We start from the raw sequence: 18,107 nt of genomic DNA on the forward strand, positions 1-18,107 counted from the left end.
TTCCTCATGTAAACACCTTGTCTCGCCGACCCGAGACGAGACAACTCGAACAGAAAATGCGTGCACACGCCATGACCAGAATGTTTACAGATATTTTTTTCCTGCCGTCCGCCATTTTTTCGAATATGTAACCTGGCCGAATGAGGGTCAGCAGGTGTTAAATTTCATGTAAACACTGTAAAGTTGTCTCAGGGGGAGGGTTGTCTCGGGTACCCGAGACCATATATATGGGGCTTAAGAGTCCGGAACGCCACAGATCTTCATTTATTCCAATTTTTGCAGAATGTTCTCGAGAGAGTGAAGATGACTTTAATTGCATCTCTTCTGGCCGTGAATTATACGAGAACATAAAATTATTCATCTATTACTCATTTTTGTTTGTTTGTTTGCTTCTAAAACGCCTCAGCAAGCCGAATTCCTAACTCGTCTTATCTTTCTCTCTCGTATCAGTGAATTATTTTTTATGATAGAGTTTGTATCACATTTTAGAAAAGGAGATTAAATCACTTCCCTGAAAATTTCATTCTTGAAGTGAGATCTGAAACATTAACAGATTGCAGTTTTTACAGAAAGGTAAAAAACATTCCATGTTAGTTTTGATATTACTCAATTCCTGTTGTGTAGCTCTACTAATGACAACTTTATTGAATTAAGATAACTATCCTCGAATGTCCATGTTACTTCTTTTACTGCAGAGGTGAGGTAAAGATCCAGCACTTTTTACGACTCCGAGGTAAATAATTGTTTTCGTATATACCACACAAGTACCAAAAAAATAATCGTATTTCTGTCAATACACCAAAAACATGGTCTGAAACTAAACTCTCGACGGGCGATTTTGTCTCTTCAGCTGCTCAGCTTTGAAAAGAACTTGCCAATCATTGCCAGCCAATCAGGTTGCACGAAAACCACCCCTCGCTTAGTGGTATATACTTTGTGACCGAAAACAATCCTCTCTGGACGATCAAACCACCCAATCAACATAACCGTTGGAGTTCTTGTTTCAAACCAGTTCTTGCATCATGACATGAACGTAACGAAGGTTATTATGTCGTTATAACATTTGTGTGAATATGAAAGTGTAATGATAAACGGGCAAAATAGTAAGAATGACAGAGTGACATAACCTTGGTTCATACTGGCAACACAAAGACGTAACAACTGAAAGAGATCGCTGTATCATTGTGTTAGTAGTGTGAACAAGCAGACATGACGATCAAGCAGCAAAAGTTCAACAACAACATAGACTTCTATGACAATGGGAAAAAAATGTTCTCTTCTTCATGTCGTTATGTCATTCTTGGGAAAGTGTAAGTCAGGTTCAATCAAACAGCAATTCCAATATTAGGAACTAATGGTAATAAATAATCCGGTTACTTATGGACACCTTAAAATAGTATATATCCTCGATACATCAAGATTTCTTTATGCCATGGGTATTTAATTTTTAGTTACAATGATTTTCTAATACCATCTACACGTGAAGAAAAGTTGATCTCGCTCGTCCTAACAGATGGTATGCATATAAGAAAGGAAAAAAGCTCGATGGGGCTTAACAATTTTTACAACTGAATACTCCAGGTAGCATGAAGGGAAGATGGAGCAAGCCAGAAGCTTATAGCTCCATTATGGAAGAATGGTTCGCTCCTGGATCATGGAAAGCGTAACAAGATCGATTTTGTTGGTCCATCAAGGGCTAAGAGACCAATAATGATATACTTGCAGACTATTCCGTAACGTTTCTACGCCTCTACATTACGGACACAGACACCACACTGCAATTACCGAACACTCGCTATCATGTGGTTCTTCACATTCCTATCGGCTAGTCGCGTTCATTTTGGACTGTATGATGCGCCAAACTCGCAAATGGACTTTTCCGTCTATCCTGAAATTCTTTAAGACTTCTATACTAAATTCTCAGGAAACAACCTTGTCTCACACAAGTGTTTCTGTCTGTGCAAATTCCTGCCTCGCATCCTGTTCATCTACATCCTCGTTATTTTTTCTAGTCCACTTTTCTTTCATTTGTAGAAAAATCCTCTGACACAATGTACCTAGTATGCACCCGATCATTGCTATGGTGAGTTGCAAGAAGAGTCCACTTAGGTCTTCTACCTTAAGTTGAGCTGGAGGAGTTTCCCTCGGGCATTTATACTTGGATACCCAGAATTCTTGGATGAAGTCCGTCAGTCCTTTAGCTTTGATCTTTTGAAGAGCTTCTGATACTTGGATAAACAAAGGATTGTTCTTTTTAACAGCAATGGATGCTCCAGACATTGCAAAAGGTTCACCAACAACTCTGAGTTCACAATGAAGATCATTCCTTGATTCGTATTCCAGGCCCACGTGATCTGCGACGAAAACGTCCAGACTCCTGTTCATAAAAATCAAGCAAAGTGATATGAGGTTTGTAATATTGTTGTTTTTGTGTGTATGTTGTGTTTTATTTTCCAAAATGAATTTTTTCTCTAATTTTGTAACGGTAACCTTATATCTAGATGATTTCCCTTAATAACTCATTATTGATAATAGTGGAAAAGCAAGCGGGGGCTTAAAAAAGCCATAACTCGTTTTTCACTGCCAGAGGTTGATCATTCTTTCATTTCAATAACCCAAATTGATAAGTAATTAGGTGATTGATGTCCAATGTTTTTGGTCTAATCAGTTGACATGGTTGCTAGATAACTGATATTTTGTGCCTCTATCTATCGCCTACATGTACATTCAAGTTCGTTTTTTTTGGCATAATTTTCAAGCACAGAAAAAAATACGAATAGTGCTCGAAGATTCAAAAGTTTCAAACCCTGTTTTGACAGCTTCAACTCCTTCCCGAAGACTTTTAACATTGTTTTCTTTCATGTGATACCACACGTGGCGAAAATATGCATTTTCACTGTTCTTGAAGTAGTCGGCCATATAAGATCCGTCAATAGTGCCATACTTAAAGCCATCCGGTGGTCGCTCAATCTATATTGATGAAGAGAGAAAAACGTATTTATTAGGCAGATTACGGTCAAATAAAAAAAGAATTCAGAAATGAATCGAAACTGCTCCTTGTTGCATTTAACCTTGAGGTATTATTTGAATTCGTCTGTCTACAATCTAGGAAACTCTCCTTTATTTTCATTATAATAGTATTAGTGAGAAAGATGTTTTTCGTCTTGTCACAAACGTGGGATAGAGAAAAGTCGCCACGAGGAATCGAACTTCAGACCTTCCGATTCCGCGCTCCGATACTCTACCACTGAGCCACAGAGACTCTGCGGTGAGCGCGGCCCATTACATAGTTCATATATGTTTAAGTATTTCGAAACTATCAAATTTTTTTAACAAATTTACCGATTTGAAATTACATTTTTCAATAATTCAATTATTAATTAATTAATTAATTAATTAACGTATTAAGAACATAAACTTGAGATCATTCCTCGTCTTAAAGTCTTCTTCTATTTTTGTTTCCTTGTAATGTTGCTACTCATTAAAACAGGTTAACTTCCAATGTGACAGTCAATAATCTACTTGCATAGTATTCAAAGTGTCGGTAATAGCTACTAAAACCATCAGTGTACTGCTGAAATTGGAATTCTTTTAACGGGCCAAAATTATATCAAAAGTCCTTTTGCGCATATACAACAATATGGCAAAAGTGAGGTTAGGGAACTGGAATCCTATCCAGACTTTCCAAGCTTACCTGTCATTTTATCTTGGGTGTCTCAAACTGTGCATGAACCGTGTTAATCAGGAAGAGACTCAAGCTACTTAGAGACAAACCGACTCCATCTACTGATTTAAGGCGGGAAAGAACGAAAAACAAAAAAAATAGAGATAAAGCTACTTAAGCAAGGTCAATTATGTGTAAGATGTACCTTGATGTCGTAAATGTCTTCCACAGGGGGACTTTTATCATCAACGATGAGAAAAGCAGCCAAATTAGCCGAATATGTTGACACAAAAACCAACATTGCCATTCCAAATGCAACTGACGCAAGCCTAGCGCCATTAGTTTTTGGTTTTGACTCGTCCGCTGGGCGACCAAACGCAAGAGCGAGAGCGAAACAAACTGCGTTGTCGAGACCAAATGAAGAGTTTGGATGGAACAGCTTCTTTGATCCTCTGATCGGACTAATCTTGTCCATTGCCCATAGGAAGATAATCATTATACCTAAGCTTCCAAGCAGAGTAAGCCAAACTGGAGGAGTGAAAGGTCTAAGATAAGACACCCAGTAAATTTGATTGTCTTCACGTTTCTTCTCTTTTGCCAAAAGGCGAATTCCTGAAGGCATATACGGTTCAGTAAAATCGACAACATTGGCCCTGCGAGAGCTTATGTAGAGATCAAAGCTTATATCACCCCTTCCACTAAGTAGTTCTGAAACCACGCCATTCCAACTGTTATTTGCTTCATCGTAAATTCCATATTGTCCGTCTAGACTAAACAATAACTTTGGAACTTTTTCCATCTCGTTGCATATCACTTCTAACACATCGATTACAAAGCCATAGCAGCAACGCTTTATCTCCTCTCCTTCGACAGTTTTAGAGCACAACATAGAGCCAGGCTGGCATGGTTCGCCAACTTTTTTCGGTTGGGACATAACATTGGGTGGGTACTCGTTTAGAAGGATTTTAAGGTCTTCTCCTTTTTTCTCCATTGAGAGCTTGCCATTAGACCAATAACCAAGATGTTCAAGTTCATACATATCCTGATCTTCGTTGTACTCCATTCTGTTAACATCGTAGCGAAGGGGCACTCGGTTGCCCTGCTGATCAAACTCAACAGGATCTGAAGAACCGTGAAAGTTTACTTCAGATAGAAGTCTGAAAAGGAGAATAGACACATCATTTTCGGTATCATTTCGATAATAACCTACTTTTAATAGCATTAAATTATGGTCCCGAGACAAGGTTCAATTAGATTGCTGGAAAAATAGGTTAGCTGGCTTTAGTTGTAGTTTCTGTTTTGTAAACTGTAAGAAGTAGCTCTTATGGACGAGAATATGTCACCATTTTCACTATTAGGATTTCTTATGTGACGATATTCAGAAAGCGAATGTATTGCTCTCTAAGGCAAAATGAATAATTACATTAAATTATTTTTTTAAGACATGACGCTCTTCTTCGTCCAGCATCTATCTAACATCTTGCATCTAGTAAGTGATTTCTTGAATCTTTTAACCGTTACTTACTTATTTCAAGTGACTCAAAGAATCCTTAGCAATTTGCACTGGTACTTTTACAGAATGAGAGAGATTCTTTCTCCACAATTATCAGTAATGTCGGAATATAAAAAAATGCCACTCGCGTCAACTTGTCACGAAATGTCTTTATCACCTCACAAATGTAGATGTCTTAAAATTTTTACATCGATCTTGAGGTAAAAAACAAATCAAAAGTGGTTTCGCGTGGTCTGTACTCTTATCGACAACGATATTCGACATAACAATGGTTAAAACGTCGCGGACCTACGGGACGCAGAGTACAGACCACAGAACACATTAAATCAATGTCGATTTGGTAAATATCTAAACACAAATTGTTTTTTTTACCTTCTAAATGTACAAATTTTTGGGCAAGAGAAGGCTTTCCCTTTGCGTCCATTTCCTGTTACGGTGTGACTAATTGAGCTCACTGCATCGTCCACAAAATCACTAAGCTTAACCTTAAGAGAATATTTTGGAGTTATGGTATAAACGTAATCCCAATGCCATTGGGAGCCTAAGCTTCCGACATCCAAATCACAGAGGAAAATCCAAGTCCAAGATGGAAAATCTTCTTTTACGCTGAGTATCTGTTCAGCGAGTGAAAGATTATTCGTAACCAAAATGATATTACTAGAATCAGTCTCTAATTTTTTTTCAAAATAATCAAAATTATCTTCATTGTATACCAGCCACTCTGTCAAATTCAAATTCCTTGGATGAAGGGATTCCTTCAATAAATTTACGAAGTAATTTGAGCTGGGCTCACTATCCGTCACCACCAAAAATTTTTTCCAGTTTAACTTTCCTAAGAGTGCTAAGAGGGCGTCTCTCTTCGTCACCGTGCTTGAAACTGTATTTATGCTGGAAACATGGGCCGGATCATAACTCTGATGTATCCCAGTGTATTGGTAATTCGGGTAAAACTATAGAATAAAAAAAATATATTAATTACGTGACAAGAGGTTGAAAAAGCGCACAAAAAACTAATTATAAAATTTTGAGCTATCTTTCAAATTGCTGATTTAGAATCTACAGGAGCGTTGCACTAATTAATTGAAATAAATGAAGCATAGTTGGCTAGGGCTGTTATCATTTCTTGTTTTTTCTTTTTTTTTTCCGAGTTTTCTAGGTAATAAACCAAAAATATTGTTTTGTTAGTCATTCATGAAATAAACTATAACTGGAGACAACGTGATCAATTATTTTAGAAAGATTAAGCCCCCCAAAATAATGCTACTTATTGACTCTTCCACCCAGGATAGACGTGAATCTATGCCATAGGCAGGGGAACTACCAATACTGACATCATGTTACACGATGCTCATCTGAACACCTTAATCGTATAACAAGTTTCTCTCTCTCTCTGACAAATAGTGCAAGCTACCTCTCGTCTGGGGAAGTCGCCGTTTGCAGTTGAAAATGATTATACTTTTATTAATTTTTCATTTTTTCCATAGTTTTTAATTCGCATAATAAAGAGACTAACACATTTAACTCTCGACAAAACTAAAAGTTCGTTTTAACAGCGAGCCCCACGTTTTTAAAATTAAACAATAATCACTGGTTTGGAATGTCCAGTTAGTATTTCCCGCGAGATTTTTGTAGCGCTTTTGGGCAAACCACGTTCAAGAAGAAATTAACTGTCAATTCTTTACCTACATGTTCACAGGGGATTCCAAGGAAACTTGGCGTCATTTATAAAGATTTCTGGTCATTCGGTGTTATCATTGTAACAATGCAAATAGAATGCTTCAGAAAATTCCCATCTTTCCTCTTAATGCACTAAAGAGAACATTAGGAAGTGTCCTTCCTTTCGTGCAGACTATCCCTACCCTTATTCAGTCGGGTTTTGTGACAATTATAAAAGGTCCTGGCAATCATACATACCGGTGGTATAGCTGTTATAACATTTACCCCTTGGGTAATTGCAAATTCAAGGACTATTCTAGCCTTGCTATCCTCGGCTGCATACACCATAAAACAAAGACCAGGTTGTAGTGCATTCTGAGCAAGTTCTATAATTTCCGAAACACTCGCGTCGCTTTTAAGAAGAAGAGTTCTGTTCATAAACTTGGGAACACACTCCTTAGAATTGTGACTTGATGTGGCGTTCTCAAAAGCTTCTTTAGAGGACGAATCGGCGAAATCGAAGACTCCAATAATGCCAAATGATCCCTTTTCTCGAAAGTTGCAGTTTCCATGCGAAAATGCAAAGTACAATGTGCTTATAAAAAAAACGGCCAATGCTGTATTTTCCGGAAAGCTCATACCGTTTCTACCTCACAAACCATCACTTCATATCTGCAGTAAACCTCCTTGAGTAGATTTGGCAAATGACACTGCTTTCAGTTGTCAGACATCAATGTAATACGTGCCTTTTCCTATGAAAAAAAAATGTTTGAAAAAAAAAGGAAAGCGTTTCATTCCTAAATTTTCTGGGTTAAATATTCACAACAAAACCAAACTACCAGTATCATTTAACCAAGGAATGTCAACGTAAACCAAATTAAAGATCCTCGCTGGATGAGAGAGCATAAATCCAAATCTGGACTTCACGGAAAGCCGGCTACATTTAGCCAGAAGTGTTAAAGATATCTGTGTAAAAACACAATCACTCCTTTTTATCTCTTTAATAATGTAGAAATTTCTCGCTGAATATGTCCAAGTCGTTGTTGATTAGGTTCTACGGGTATATTTACATTACCAGATAACATGTTTGTCTGTAATAAAACCGCACTTCTGGTGGCAAACAGAAGACAGTTAATTGACTACTTAAGAGGAAGGTATGAAAAAAGATTTTATCAACCTAAATTTCCGTGTTGCTGTGTTTGCGGACGAAAAAATCTTAAGAGTAAAATCTTCACATAACAGCGTCTTGCAAACCTCTCTTAAAGAAAAACCGTCATCCGTACTATAGATTGCATCTTTTAAATAGATGTGGTTCCTAACTGTTTACGACTGAACCGGAAACAAATCAACAATCAATCATGAGCTCGTTTTTCCTACTAAAATTATTTTTGACAGAAGATCTTAAAGAAAATTATTTCATAATCTTTCGTACTGGGATTTGAAAGTGAACACTAAACATGGGCCGATATACCTAACAATGCGTTGTTTTTCGTTATTCTTAAGTAATGATACACAACCCAAAAAACCTCAGTAAACAACAAACAATCCGATCAACTTGACTGTAACGGCCGTAAAATAATTTGAGGGCAGTGTGGACGCGAGAAAAACATTCTATCTTTTGTCTTTGAATTACCTATATTTAAAACAATAACACTCCCATAAATATTTCTTTGAAAAAAATTACACTTATTCTTTTTAAATTAGATTTAATGAAATGCAACCTTAAATGATCGCATCACGGAAACCAGTATCCTTACAGCTTTGGTTTCTGGAAAAAGTATGTTACTGCGTGACAGAAGCCCGTTCACAAATTCTAACCCTGTTCCATTATTTCATGGTTATGGTCTTAGGAGACTAGAAGAGTTAGGGTTGGTAATGCACAATAAAATTCGAGTAAAACACTATAAATTGAAATTTTGTTCCCACTATGTTTAGATAACAATCAATTTGGCACATGTATACACCTAACAGAAAAAAAAAATAAGTGGAAAGATAACAATCGCCAAAAAAGATGAGACAGCCATAAACTCCGGATTTCTTGCAGCGACGTCTCATGCAATAGAGCAACTATTAAGAATGTTCTCTTTTTTTCCCCTTTCTTTCTTTAAAAGTATCTCTAACTATTGTTTCTTTATCAGATTTTGATTAACATTATCGTTATTTTACGATTCTTGTTGAAAAACCTCGCTCCATAAGCCCTTCATTTTCAAAAACCGGCAATTTTTTGAACACCAGTCACCGAATTAGAGGTGGCTGGTGATGGATATTTACCAAGCTGCGAAGTGGCAAGGAAAATATCCACCGCTAACCGCCAACACTAAGGTGAATAGTCGTTTTAGTATAATGGTTCTAAAAAGTGTGATAATAAACCCAAAAAATATAATTTAGCTCATTTATTCCTGCAACCACGTTGACAATATTTAAGGGCGCAGATCCCGCGTGCGTTTCTCGGAATAGCAAAGGATATGCGGAGTTTGAGTAGCCAATCAGAGAGCTCCTTCAACAGTATCTACTGTGTTATTATATACTAAACTCAGATATTCTCATGAGTAATTCTCCGTTGGAGTTGATTTAATCTTAAGCGGATTCTTATGTTTGTTTGGTGGTCTATTTAGATTGTAAGGAGAGATTGATCTTAAATCCATAACTTTGGAGATAAAAGCCATGGGGCAAAAATTCAAATTAGTGGAAATAATTAAAAGAGATGATAGGTCTAACCCTTCAATAACATCACTTAACAATAATAACAGATTTAATGTTCACGATTTAAATGGTAAGTTTGACTAAAACAATAATGATTAAAAAGTTTTCAATTTGACAACTTCCTTTTCCACCCAGTTGTACTCTCAGTTAAACTTTTTCCTTGCGCCTCTTGGATCGTTGACATATTGTTGATGTCAAGAGAAGAATTAATAAATACATTTGACAGTCCTCGATACAGACATAAAATGCCTTACAGCAGCAGCACCCCACTGGTAAAATCAATTAGAAAATCTTTAAAATTTGGTGCAAAGTGCAAGACGTATTCATCATACGTAGCGAAAACAATTAATCCAAATAACATTCGATCTCCATCTATGATATTTTGTCTTCATCTAATTGCCTAAATTGCTGACTTCCTGTTGGATTATTACAGTTCTATCCAGCTGTCACACTTTAGGCAAAAATTTTGGTTTACCCGTGTGGAAGATATCTGACAATCCTGTACTTTATGCTCGAGGATAAACAGATGTGACGCAATTTTAGATTTAACACATCAGTTATATTAATAAGCTCAACCATAATAAGAATTTACTTATGGACATAATTCAAAACTTTTTTCCTTGCGGAAACTTCAATACTTGAAATAAAATGCGATGGTATTCAAAATTCGTATCTTAAATGAGCATTAAGACATTAATTGTACTCACAGACATACTCTGGATCAGAATGTTTGCTTCGCAATGAAATGTGGCATCTTTTCAATTGATTGGTCTGCGATTTTGTCGCACTTGCATTTATATGGATCAATCCTAATAAACGCAGTACCAGTAAATTGGCAAAACACGAAGACACCAATTCGATCTTGGTTACTGAGTCCACGAAATTATGTTTAAGAAAAGGACAGTACCTTGCTTATGTAACAATCTAGCCATGTTACGCTCATATCATGTCGTTGTAGTTTGGCTAGAAAGAAATCAATCTGGACAGCCGCCACGCCACATGCTTATCACGGCATGGAACGAGAAGATCCACGCGAAGTACCAGACACGTTTGATTAGAAATAAAAAAAATACTAATGTGTCAGCGAAGTCGCAGCCTTCAATTTCCTTTCTGTTGGCAAAGTGAATACTTGATCTCAATTCTTTTTTAGCTTCCCACAATGAATACTCGTGCTGTATATCATAGGTTTAAAAGCTTTAATTTCTGAGTGATATCCAGCCACTTGAGGTGAGAATGTTTTGATTGTCGAGTGCTTGAACAAATTCGCACTTTGGTGTGAATCAAGGCAATAACCATCAACGAATAAAATTACATCTAAAGCCTGACTGATGATGTATATTCAAGCAAAAGTAGTGTTGTCCCACTCATAACTCCAAATCATAGGGGAAATTTTTCCAAACGATTAGCATATAGCACTTGCGCCCCAGCATGCAGTCCTTTTGTTCTAAATTTGCATGAAACAATTATCCGGTGCCACAAGTCGCTTCTTCTCGGGGTAAACAACACAGCAATACCTCAAACTTTTGTCGCTTTTTGAACGATTGATATACCCTTAATCAAAGCTAAAACTTTAACGTTAGATCCTTAATCAAAAATTACCATTTGCGACGATGTTTTTCCAATTTTCCCCGCTATTTTGGATCGAACTAGATATCAGTAAATGAATGGATAAAGCGATATTTTGAGTTTTTCTTTTGCCTGAACTTATATCACGCTGAGGAAGTTAAGGAAACCATCTGGAAATTGAATGCAATTAAATAGCTAGAAAGAATAAATATCAATGTGAGCTTGGTTGTAACATTCCCCACCAATTTTACTTTTTTCATTTCGTTTCGTTTTGAAAATACTCAAATAATTCAATAGAGATTTACATTGCCTTATTATGCCGAATCGATATCAATTTATTTTCAAACACGATTCGCTAATTTTCATTTTGTTTTTTGAGCTAGCGGCATTGCTCAGCTTCACCTCAACAGTTATCATAAAGATTAAATTTTAAACAACCATTGTAAAGGCATTAGTTGACATTAATTGATTTATCGAGTTGTGGATCTCTAGCCTCTGATCAGCGAGAGAGACTTATTTTGTTTACATGTGGCAATCAAAGTGTAAATATCTCTTTTCAGTGGCTTAAATTGGATTGACAAGGTCGTGTACAGACATTTTATTTGTTGTGATTGCATAAACTGATACACAGACCACATAGGGCCATGAGGGAAATTACAGTCGACCAGTCACCCTTTGTTCAGCGGTCGGTTTACAAAGTCCCGAAATTTTCTCCACTAAAATACTGTAATTTCTACCTCTGTTCACATTTTACTAAATCTCCGTGGCCTTTTTTCTATTGTTTTTCACCTGTATCAAAAGCTCACCGAAGGCGCAGCCACTAAAAAATAAAACTACTGCCCTATTCACACCAGCAAAACATATTTTGTTAAACTGGTTCTTACTAAATGAAAATCATAAACAGAGAACTGAAAAACTTCATTTTCCATAGGATTCAAATACTCAGCTTACTTGCATTTCCAATGTGTTACTGACATTTAAGTAAAAAAATATTCAGTTAAGTAGTTTCGACGAAAAAGAAATTTAAACTGCGTTTAACAAAACAACTTTAAAAAATGTTTAAGCTTTGATGTGAAGGGGTATAAGAATAATATTTCAATTAAATTATTTTTCAACGATTTTTACAATACTTCTATTCCCGTGGATGACCGCTCAGTAAAGGTTCGACTGCGCACTCTTTTGCTGTAATGATGCACCCCATCCTGAAAAAGTGTACTGACAGACAAAATTAAAGTGGCTAGCTATTTACAATTGGTGTTCCTCCATCACGATTATGCACAATTGCCAATGATGAAATTCCAGTTTAGATATAAAAAATAAAAAAGTATTTGAAACTGGCTCAATAAATTTTTCGCAGAAGCAAGCGCGTGGAACAACAAAATGTAGTTCATGAACATAAACATCAGATTTGACCAATAAAGCGTCGCGAATCCATTGTGATCCGATGTCGAGCTTATAGACATAGTCTCCCGAAATAAACTTACATATTTAACTTAGTGGATTCTCACCTTACTGAGGATCAAAGCTATGCGGATTTTTTGAGTGAAATATCTCAGTAATCTTTATGATGCGGTTGACTTTGAACTGATCTTATCATTCAAGAGAAGGGGAAGAAACAGAGAGGTGCAATCAAAGTGTGGTTTGAGATATGTCAGTCCCACTGAAGTTATCTTTAGTAGGTCAGAGAGGAGTGGAAGTGTGTTTCCCAAGACGTTCGCATTTCCTTCTTTTTCGAAGTAGTATAATCAAAAAAACCTTTTTTCCTAGCTGACCCCGTTAGATTGCAAACCAGAGTTCTTTTGAAACAACTAACAATAACATAATAATGGCGATAGTAGTAGTAGTAATAAGAATAATAATGACAATGATCGTAACAATAAATATACTAGTAAAAATAATAACAATAACAATAATAATAACAAAAACCGTTGTCATGAAGACTGAATGAAATAGTAAACAACTCATGTGTGCAAATGGGGAACGAGTTTAACACTGATTTAAATGAGATCTTTCCAGACAAGTATTGGAAGGGCCACCCTACTTTTCTTGAGAGAATGACTTCTCAATTTTTGTGGGAAATTGAAGCTATGAATTATGCATTTCGCGGTGTGAGGTTGTAAATGAATAATAAGTAATGGGAATTTTTTTCTGAAAAAATCAAGTAGTCAACAACACTGTTTTTGATTGCACCTTGTTTCATGCGATTCATAGTCGAAGGAATGACAACGTGTTTCGCAGCAAATTTGAAAAGTTAATCATTAACTCTGACTTCTAAATTCCTTTCGTTTTTAGTTACGAAAGTTAGACCAAATAGTTTGGTGATTCAAGAGTAATTCCTTTTTTTAAACTGAGATTCGATTTCAAGCATCTTAGAAATATACTTCCATTGAGATGCTTCGGTAATTCTTCGATAACCTTTCTTAGAATAAACAGCAGACGCTGTAAATACATCACATTCGGCCTATAAATTTTTTCCAGCAAAATGCAAAAGCGTCCATTTGATAAATATGCGATAACAGAGTATTATAACCGTCTAACAACTAAGTTTCTGAGAAACTTCTCTTCTTTTCCAGGGTTTATTCAATGCATATTTTCTTATATGCCCCTGGTATCACTATTTAAGAATTTACTACTGAAGGGTGACTGTTGATTCACTCGGAATATGTTCTCGTGAAAATGGGATTTCGATAATTATTGATTGCAGGCATTAAAAGCATTTGTAAACGCGAATGTTTTCATGTATTTTGCTTTAATCCAGTTCATAACACCTCTAGTGCTTGTGTAAAAGATGACGAAACCAATAGTTTTCGGCGAAACTACAAACAAATAATCATGAGGAACGCAATCCGATAATCGAAGTTTCTTTGATTTTTAAGATGTTTGCTGAGACTAAAACAGATCCATTTAGTTCTGAAATTAAATATGCATGTAAGTCTACTACGAAAACTATGTGTTCCATAAGGCCCGACAGTTTTCTTTAAAATCTTGCAAAGTAAAATAAAAATGTTCCCGATAAATCAAATGTAATAAAGGTAAGAGATTTTGAGTCAAACGTTTGCCTAAGCTGCATGTCTTGCTACGCCGATGTTATTTTTAGGTGTTTACCTCCTGAAAAAGTAAGAATTCATTCTTTAACAAATTGCCAATTGTTTGAAGCCTTTTTCTTTATATATTTACATGTTTGAAATAAAATTTTAAAATTCAGGCGCGCTTATTTTCTGCCAAAGTTTTAAACGGAAAGCAATCGAAGCGCGGCGGTGATTAAAAATTGTACGTAAGGGAAAAACTCCTAAAGCGAATAACAAATATAATTGTAAAGATGTTGGCATATCACGTATGACAACTGTTTTGTGGTCTTCAATTCGGGTATAACTTTCATAACTGTTACTTAAAAGGGTGCCCTTTCTTCTGCTCGTAAAGGTATCGTATTTGTTTCATGGGCATTAATACAAGGTATCTTATGAGAAAAAGCGTGTTACAGCTGAAATGTCCTGCTGAACGTACCTCATGTTTTATGCACGGTCGTTCGTGAAGGCCGCAGCATCGAGTCGTTCTTTTCATCAGTCAGATAAACGAGCCGTTCACATCACTAAATATTAAACCATATTAACACCAGTGAGAGCTCATCACAATATCAACTCTTCCGTCGCAGTTTTTAATGCCCCGAAAATCACTCCTTAAATGGCTTTTGTACCTTAAGTGGAGACTCTATTGATCCAAGAAATATTCAAACAAATTAAAACGAAAACAATTTAATGATTCTGTTAAAAGTCGAGTGCCCCCTTCCGGGAACAAGCCTTGTGAAATAAAAGAGAAAACAAAATAGCTAATAATTATCATTTGAAAAATGCTAGTAGCCTATTCTTACAACGTGATATTTTTCTGAATACAAATTAGCAGCCGCTAAGATATTCTTGAAAAAAAAAAACCTTAACTGAACAAACTAGGATGAAAAAAGGGTGAAAATTCAAACCTTAATTGATTGTCCAAAATCAGCTGATGCAGAATTGAACATTTTTGCGAAGGAGACATCTTTTCGTCTCCCAGTTGTACAACTTATATCCAAAACAATGAAAAAAAAATACGAAGGCCTTAATATAAAAAACCCTACTTATTTATTATACATCGTTTGAGGGGGCCGTTTATTACTGTTTTTAATTAGCAAGCTGACTGATGTTTCCCCAAAACTGTGTTTGTGTCAAGCCAGGCTGACAAAGAAATATGCAATCTATTAGAAAAAAAATTTGTGTGTTTTAGCATGGCTCCATTTCAATTTCAATTCAGACGAAACTTAACCTTATGCCTCGACATATCCATACCGACGATAGCTTTTGTTTTCAACTTCGCAAAAACCTGTTCAGTATCATCTAAGATTAAATGAAAGTGCTCTGTAAGCAAACTCGTGAATTGACACATGATTTTTTTGGATTATGCTTAATGTTATCTGGTTTAGGGAATTTTGTGGCTGATTGTCATATCTAGGGTACGAACAGTAGTTCAGTGTTCGCTAATTTAGCAAAGAAACAAAGTAACGTTGGGATAAGAAGGCATTACAATTGAAATGATCACGCTATTACATTTGACAAGGGTGGATGATGTAATGTGTTTTAAACGTATATCATTTTTGTTTCTGGTTCAAAAGAAAAGGTTGGAAGTAAATGTGGATGAAAAGTGAAATTTACTGTCTATCATTGTAAATATTAAAAATAAAGGCAATACTGTCTTAATGAAAACATTAATGAATCCTTCTTTATCAAATGAGACAAACGGGGACGAGTTTTGACTGATATAACTAAGCCACGACTGCCACCGTCATTTTGGATCTCCGCCTGGGTAGATTTTAGTCACGTGCTAGGCAACGTATAATCAATAACAAGATAGAATTTCATTTCAGGCCTATTTATCAATTTTGTGGTATATAACTTTCGCATTTTAGTACGTAATATGTATTTTGAATCTTCAAATTGTCTTGAAACTTAAAATAAAATTGTTCTTTAAAAATTCAATGAAAATCGGTAGCTAAAATTGTTTGTTTAGGTGTTATTTGATTTTCGTGTTAACTTGTAATGTCGTCAGTCGCCGGCATCTTTTGTTGCTTCACACAGGAAAAACATACGATACGAAACGTAATGATCAATTTTGTCCTCAATCTCACGCCATAACAGAAAAAGCTTTTGAACATCTGTAAACTCCGGGCGCTTCTCAGTAAGTGATATTTTCAATGAATCTTCGGATTGTTTTCAAGTTATGAAAAACGAAGCTTGTTCTGTTATTTCAGTGTGAATCCTTGCATGCCTGCCAGTCGCTGGCGCCGCTTGTTGAAACTAAAACGAAAAAAAAAAACTCTTTTAAGATTATCATTGGCTTCTTTTTCGCCCCACCACTATTCTTAGTAACAAAGGTTGCCATTTCGTTTGTTTATTGCTCGCCAAAAACTATCAAATGCACTCAAAAGCCTAAAATCGAAAAAAAAATTTACAGGAATCGACCAATCGAGCGAGCGAGCGAGCGAGTGCCATTCCCCTCATCGTATCTTCAACTCGCTCTTGCGCATGCGCGCAATTCACGAGTTTAAAAAAAAAGGACCAAAATACCACCCTTTAATCAAAACTATAGCTAAATTCTCAAACGTGATAGGTTATCACAAGCCCAATTTGCGTTCTAATAGGACAGTGAACACGTCATGCTTGTAATTGGACGGTGTAAAAGGTCAGTTAAAAGGACAGTTAGCACGTCATGCCTGCGTAAGGGGACGAAAAGCGTCATGCGTGCACGCTGCTGTCTCGCATTTCGCCGAGTTTACTGTTTTATTCCGAATAGCAGTCATAGTAAAGCAAGCCTAAAACGGAAGAAATCGCCAGAAACTACAACGGACACACAGGATGTGAGTAAGTGTTATTGATTTTACGTGTAAAATATTCATATTTCGAAATATTTATCGTTGTAAATCGACCATATTTCGTTCCCCATACTATTCCTTATAACTTGTTCAAATTTTCAACGGTTCCTCTCGTAACTTAACACCGAGTCACACAACGCGTGACGCGTTCATGAATTAATCGTTGGCTTTTTCTCGAGACGTGAGCTTGGGCCGCCTGTGAATTCAGTTGCTATCAAGTGGTTAATATGTACTGTTGGGTCGATGGTTGCGTGCCGTGAAGTTAAAATCGCAGTCAATGTTTTTAGTTTCGCAATGCGTACAGGTGTGGTTTACGAGTTATACTTCTGACGTTGAAGTACTTTGAAGAGAGTCAGAATCGGGAATAAACCTGATGATGGTTTAGTGAACAATAAACCGGAACTGAAAATTATATTCAGCACATTTGGGCATCATATCGGGATAAAGCAGCAGGAGTTGGTTTGGGGCTGCAAAGTGAAAGCTAATGCCATACATGGAATTCTTGATTTACTCGATCACGATTAGTCATGAATTCTGCAAATTTCCTTCTTCAAATAACTTCTTTCTTTTACTTGTAATTTTTTTCCGAAAGAGGGAGCTAGCATGCCTAGCATTTATGCAAAGAAATGACAAAAAAAGATAATAGAATTTTCCCATAGAAAAACTTTTCCTTTAACTTGACTTCTTCCACAGAATTTACAACGATCAAAATATCTCATTAAAAACCATAAAAGCCCAGTAGAAAAACAAAACAATGATAAAAAATAAACCTCCTACTATTGAACAAAAGCACCCTCACGTCTAGCGGATAAATTTGGCGAATTACTCAGCTGCACCTTGCATGTACCTTGTCAAGCGTTCTCTCAGCCAATTAGAAAGCTAAGGGTGAAAGCGAAAAAAGGCCTCTTAATTCATAAGACCTCGTTTTCATACAGAGCCTGTGAATAGCGTTGTGATCTGGAACAGTGTTTGCACAAATTTGCCGGTACCAGCGCGCGATTATTACGTCATTATCTTGGTTTCAGTTGAAACATAGCAGCTGATCTCCGCATGGTTCATTGAGCACTGTTTAACGCAAGCGGGTGGCAAAGGGTACCAAACAACCC

The 18,107-nt window shown here is 36.4% G+C and overlaps 1 protein-coding gene across 3 annotated transcripts; it reads right to left on the bottom strand.

Annotated features, from left to right (window-relative positions):
* Positions 1-616: 616 nt before the first annotated feature.
* Positions 617-15,158, bottom strand: LOC131785775 (glutamate [NMDA] receptor subunit 1). Of its 3 annotated transcripts, XM_059102721.2 has the most exons (7): positions 15,076-15,158; positions 14,607-14,691; positions 7,092-7,585; positions 5,550-6,127; positions 3,870-4,821; positions 2,807-2,970; positions 617-2,377 (listed from the first exon to the last, which is right to left on the bottom strand). In XM_059102721.2, the coding sequence occupies exons 3-7, from the start codon at positions 7,470-7,472 to the stop codon at positions 1,939-1,941; spliced, it is 2,514 nt and encodes an 837-aa protein (XP_058958704.2). In that variant the 5' UTR covers positions 7,473-7,585; positions 14,607-14,691; positions 15,076-15,158; the 3' UTR covers positions 617-1,938. The 3 variants fall into 3 exon arrangements, with proteins under 3 accessions (XP_058958704.2, XP_058958711.2, XP_066029869.1); XM_059102728.2 differs by lacking the exons at positions 14,607-14,691; positions 15,076-15,158 and adding an exon at positions 10,444-10,525; XM_066173772.1 differs by lacking the exons at positions 14,607-14,691; positions 15,076-15,158 and adding an exon at positions 10,244-10,381.
* Between the last annotated feature and the right edge of the window lie 2,949 nt (positions 15,159-18,107).

The sequence above is a fragment of the Pocillopora verrucosa genome, chromosome 10 (assembly GCF_036669915.1).
Source record: "Pocillopora verrucosa isolate sample1 chromosome 10, ASM3666991v2, whole genome shotgun sequence".
NCBI lineage: Eukaryota > Metazoa > Cnidaria > Anthozoa > Scleractinia > Pocilloporidae > Pocillopora > Pocillopora verrucosa.

What these genes read in the sequence shown, in the direction of transcription:
- LOC131785775 (XM_059102721.2), bottom strand. Translation starts at nt 7,472, where the DNA reads ATGAGCTTTCCGGAAAATACAGCATTGGCCGTTTTTTTTATAAGCACA. An exon ending in AAGACATTTACGACATCAAG is followed by an intron (nt 2,971 to 3,869) that starts GTACATCTTACA and finishes TCATCAATATAG; the next exon opens with ATTGAGCGACCACCGGATGG. An exon ending in GTTGAAGCTGTCAAAACAGG is followed by an intron (nt 2,378 to 2,806) that starts GTTTGAAACTTT and finishes TTTTATGAACAG; the next exon opens with GAGTCTGGACGTTTTCGTCG.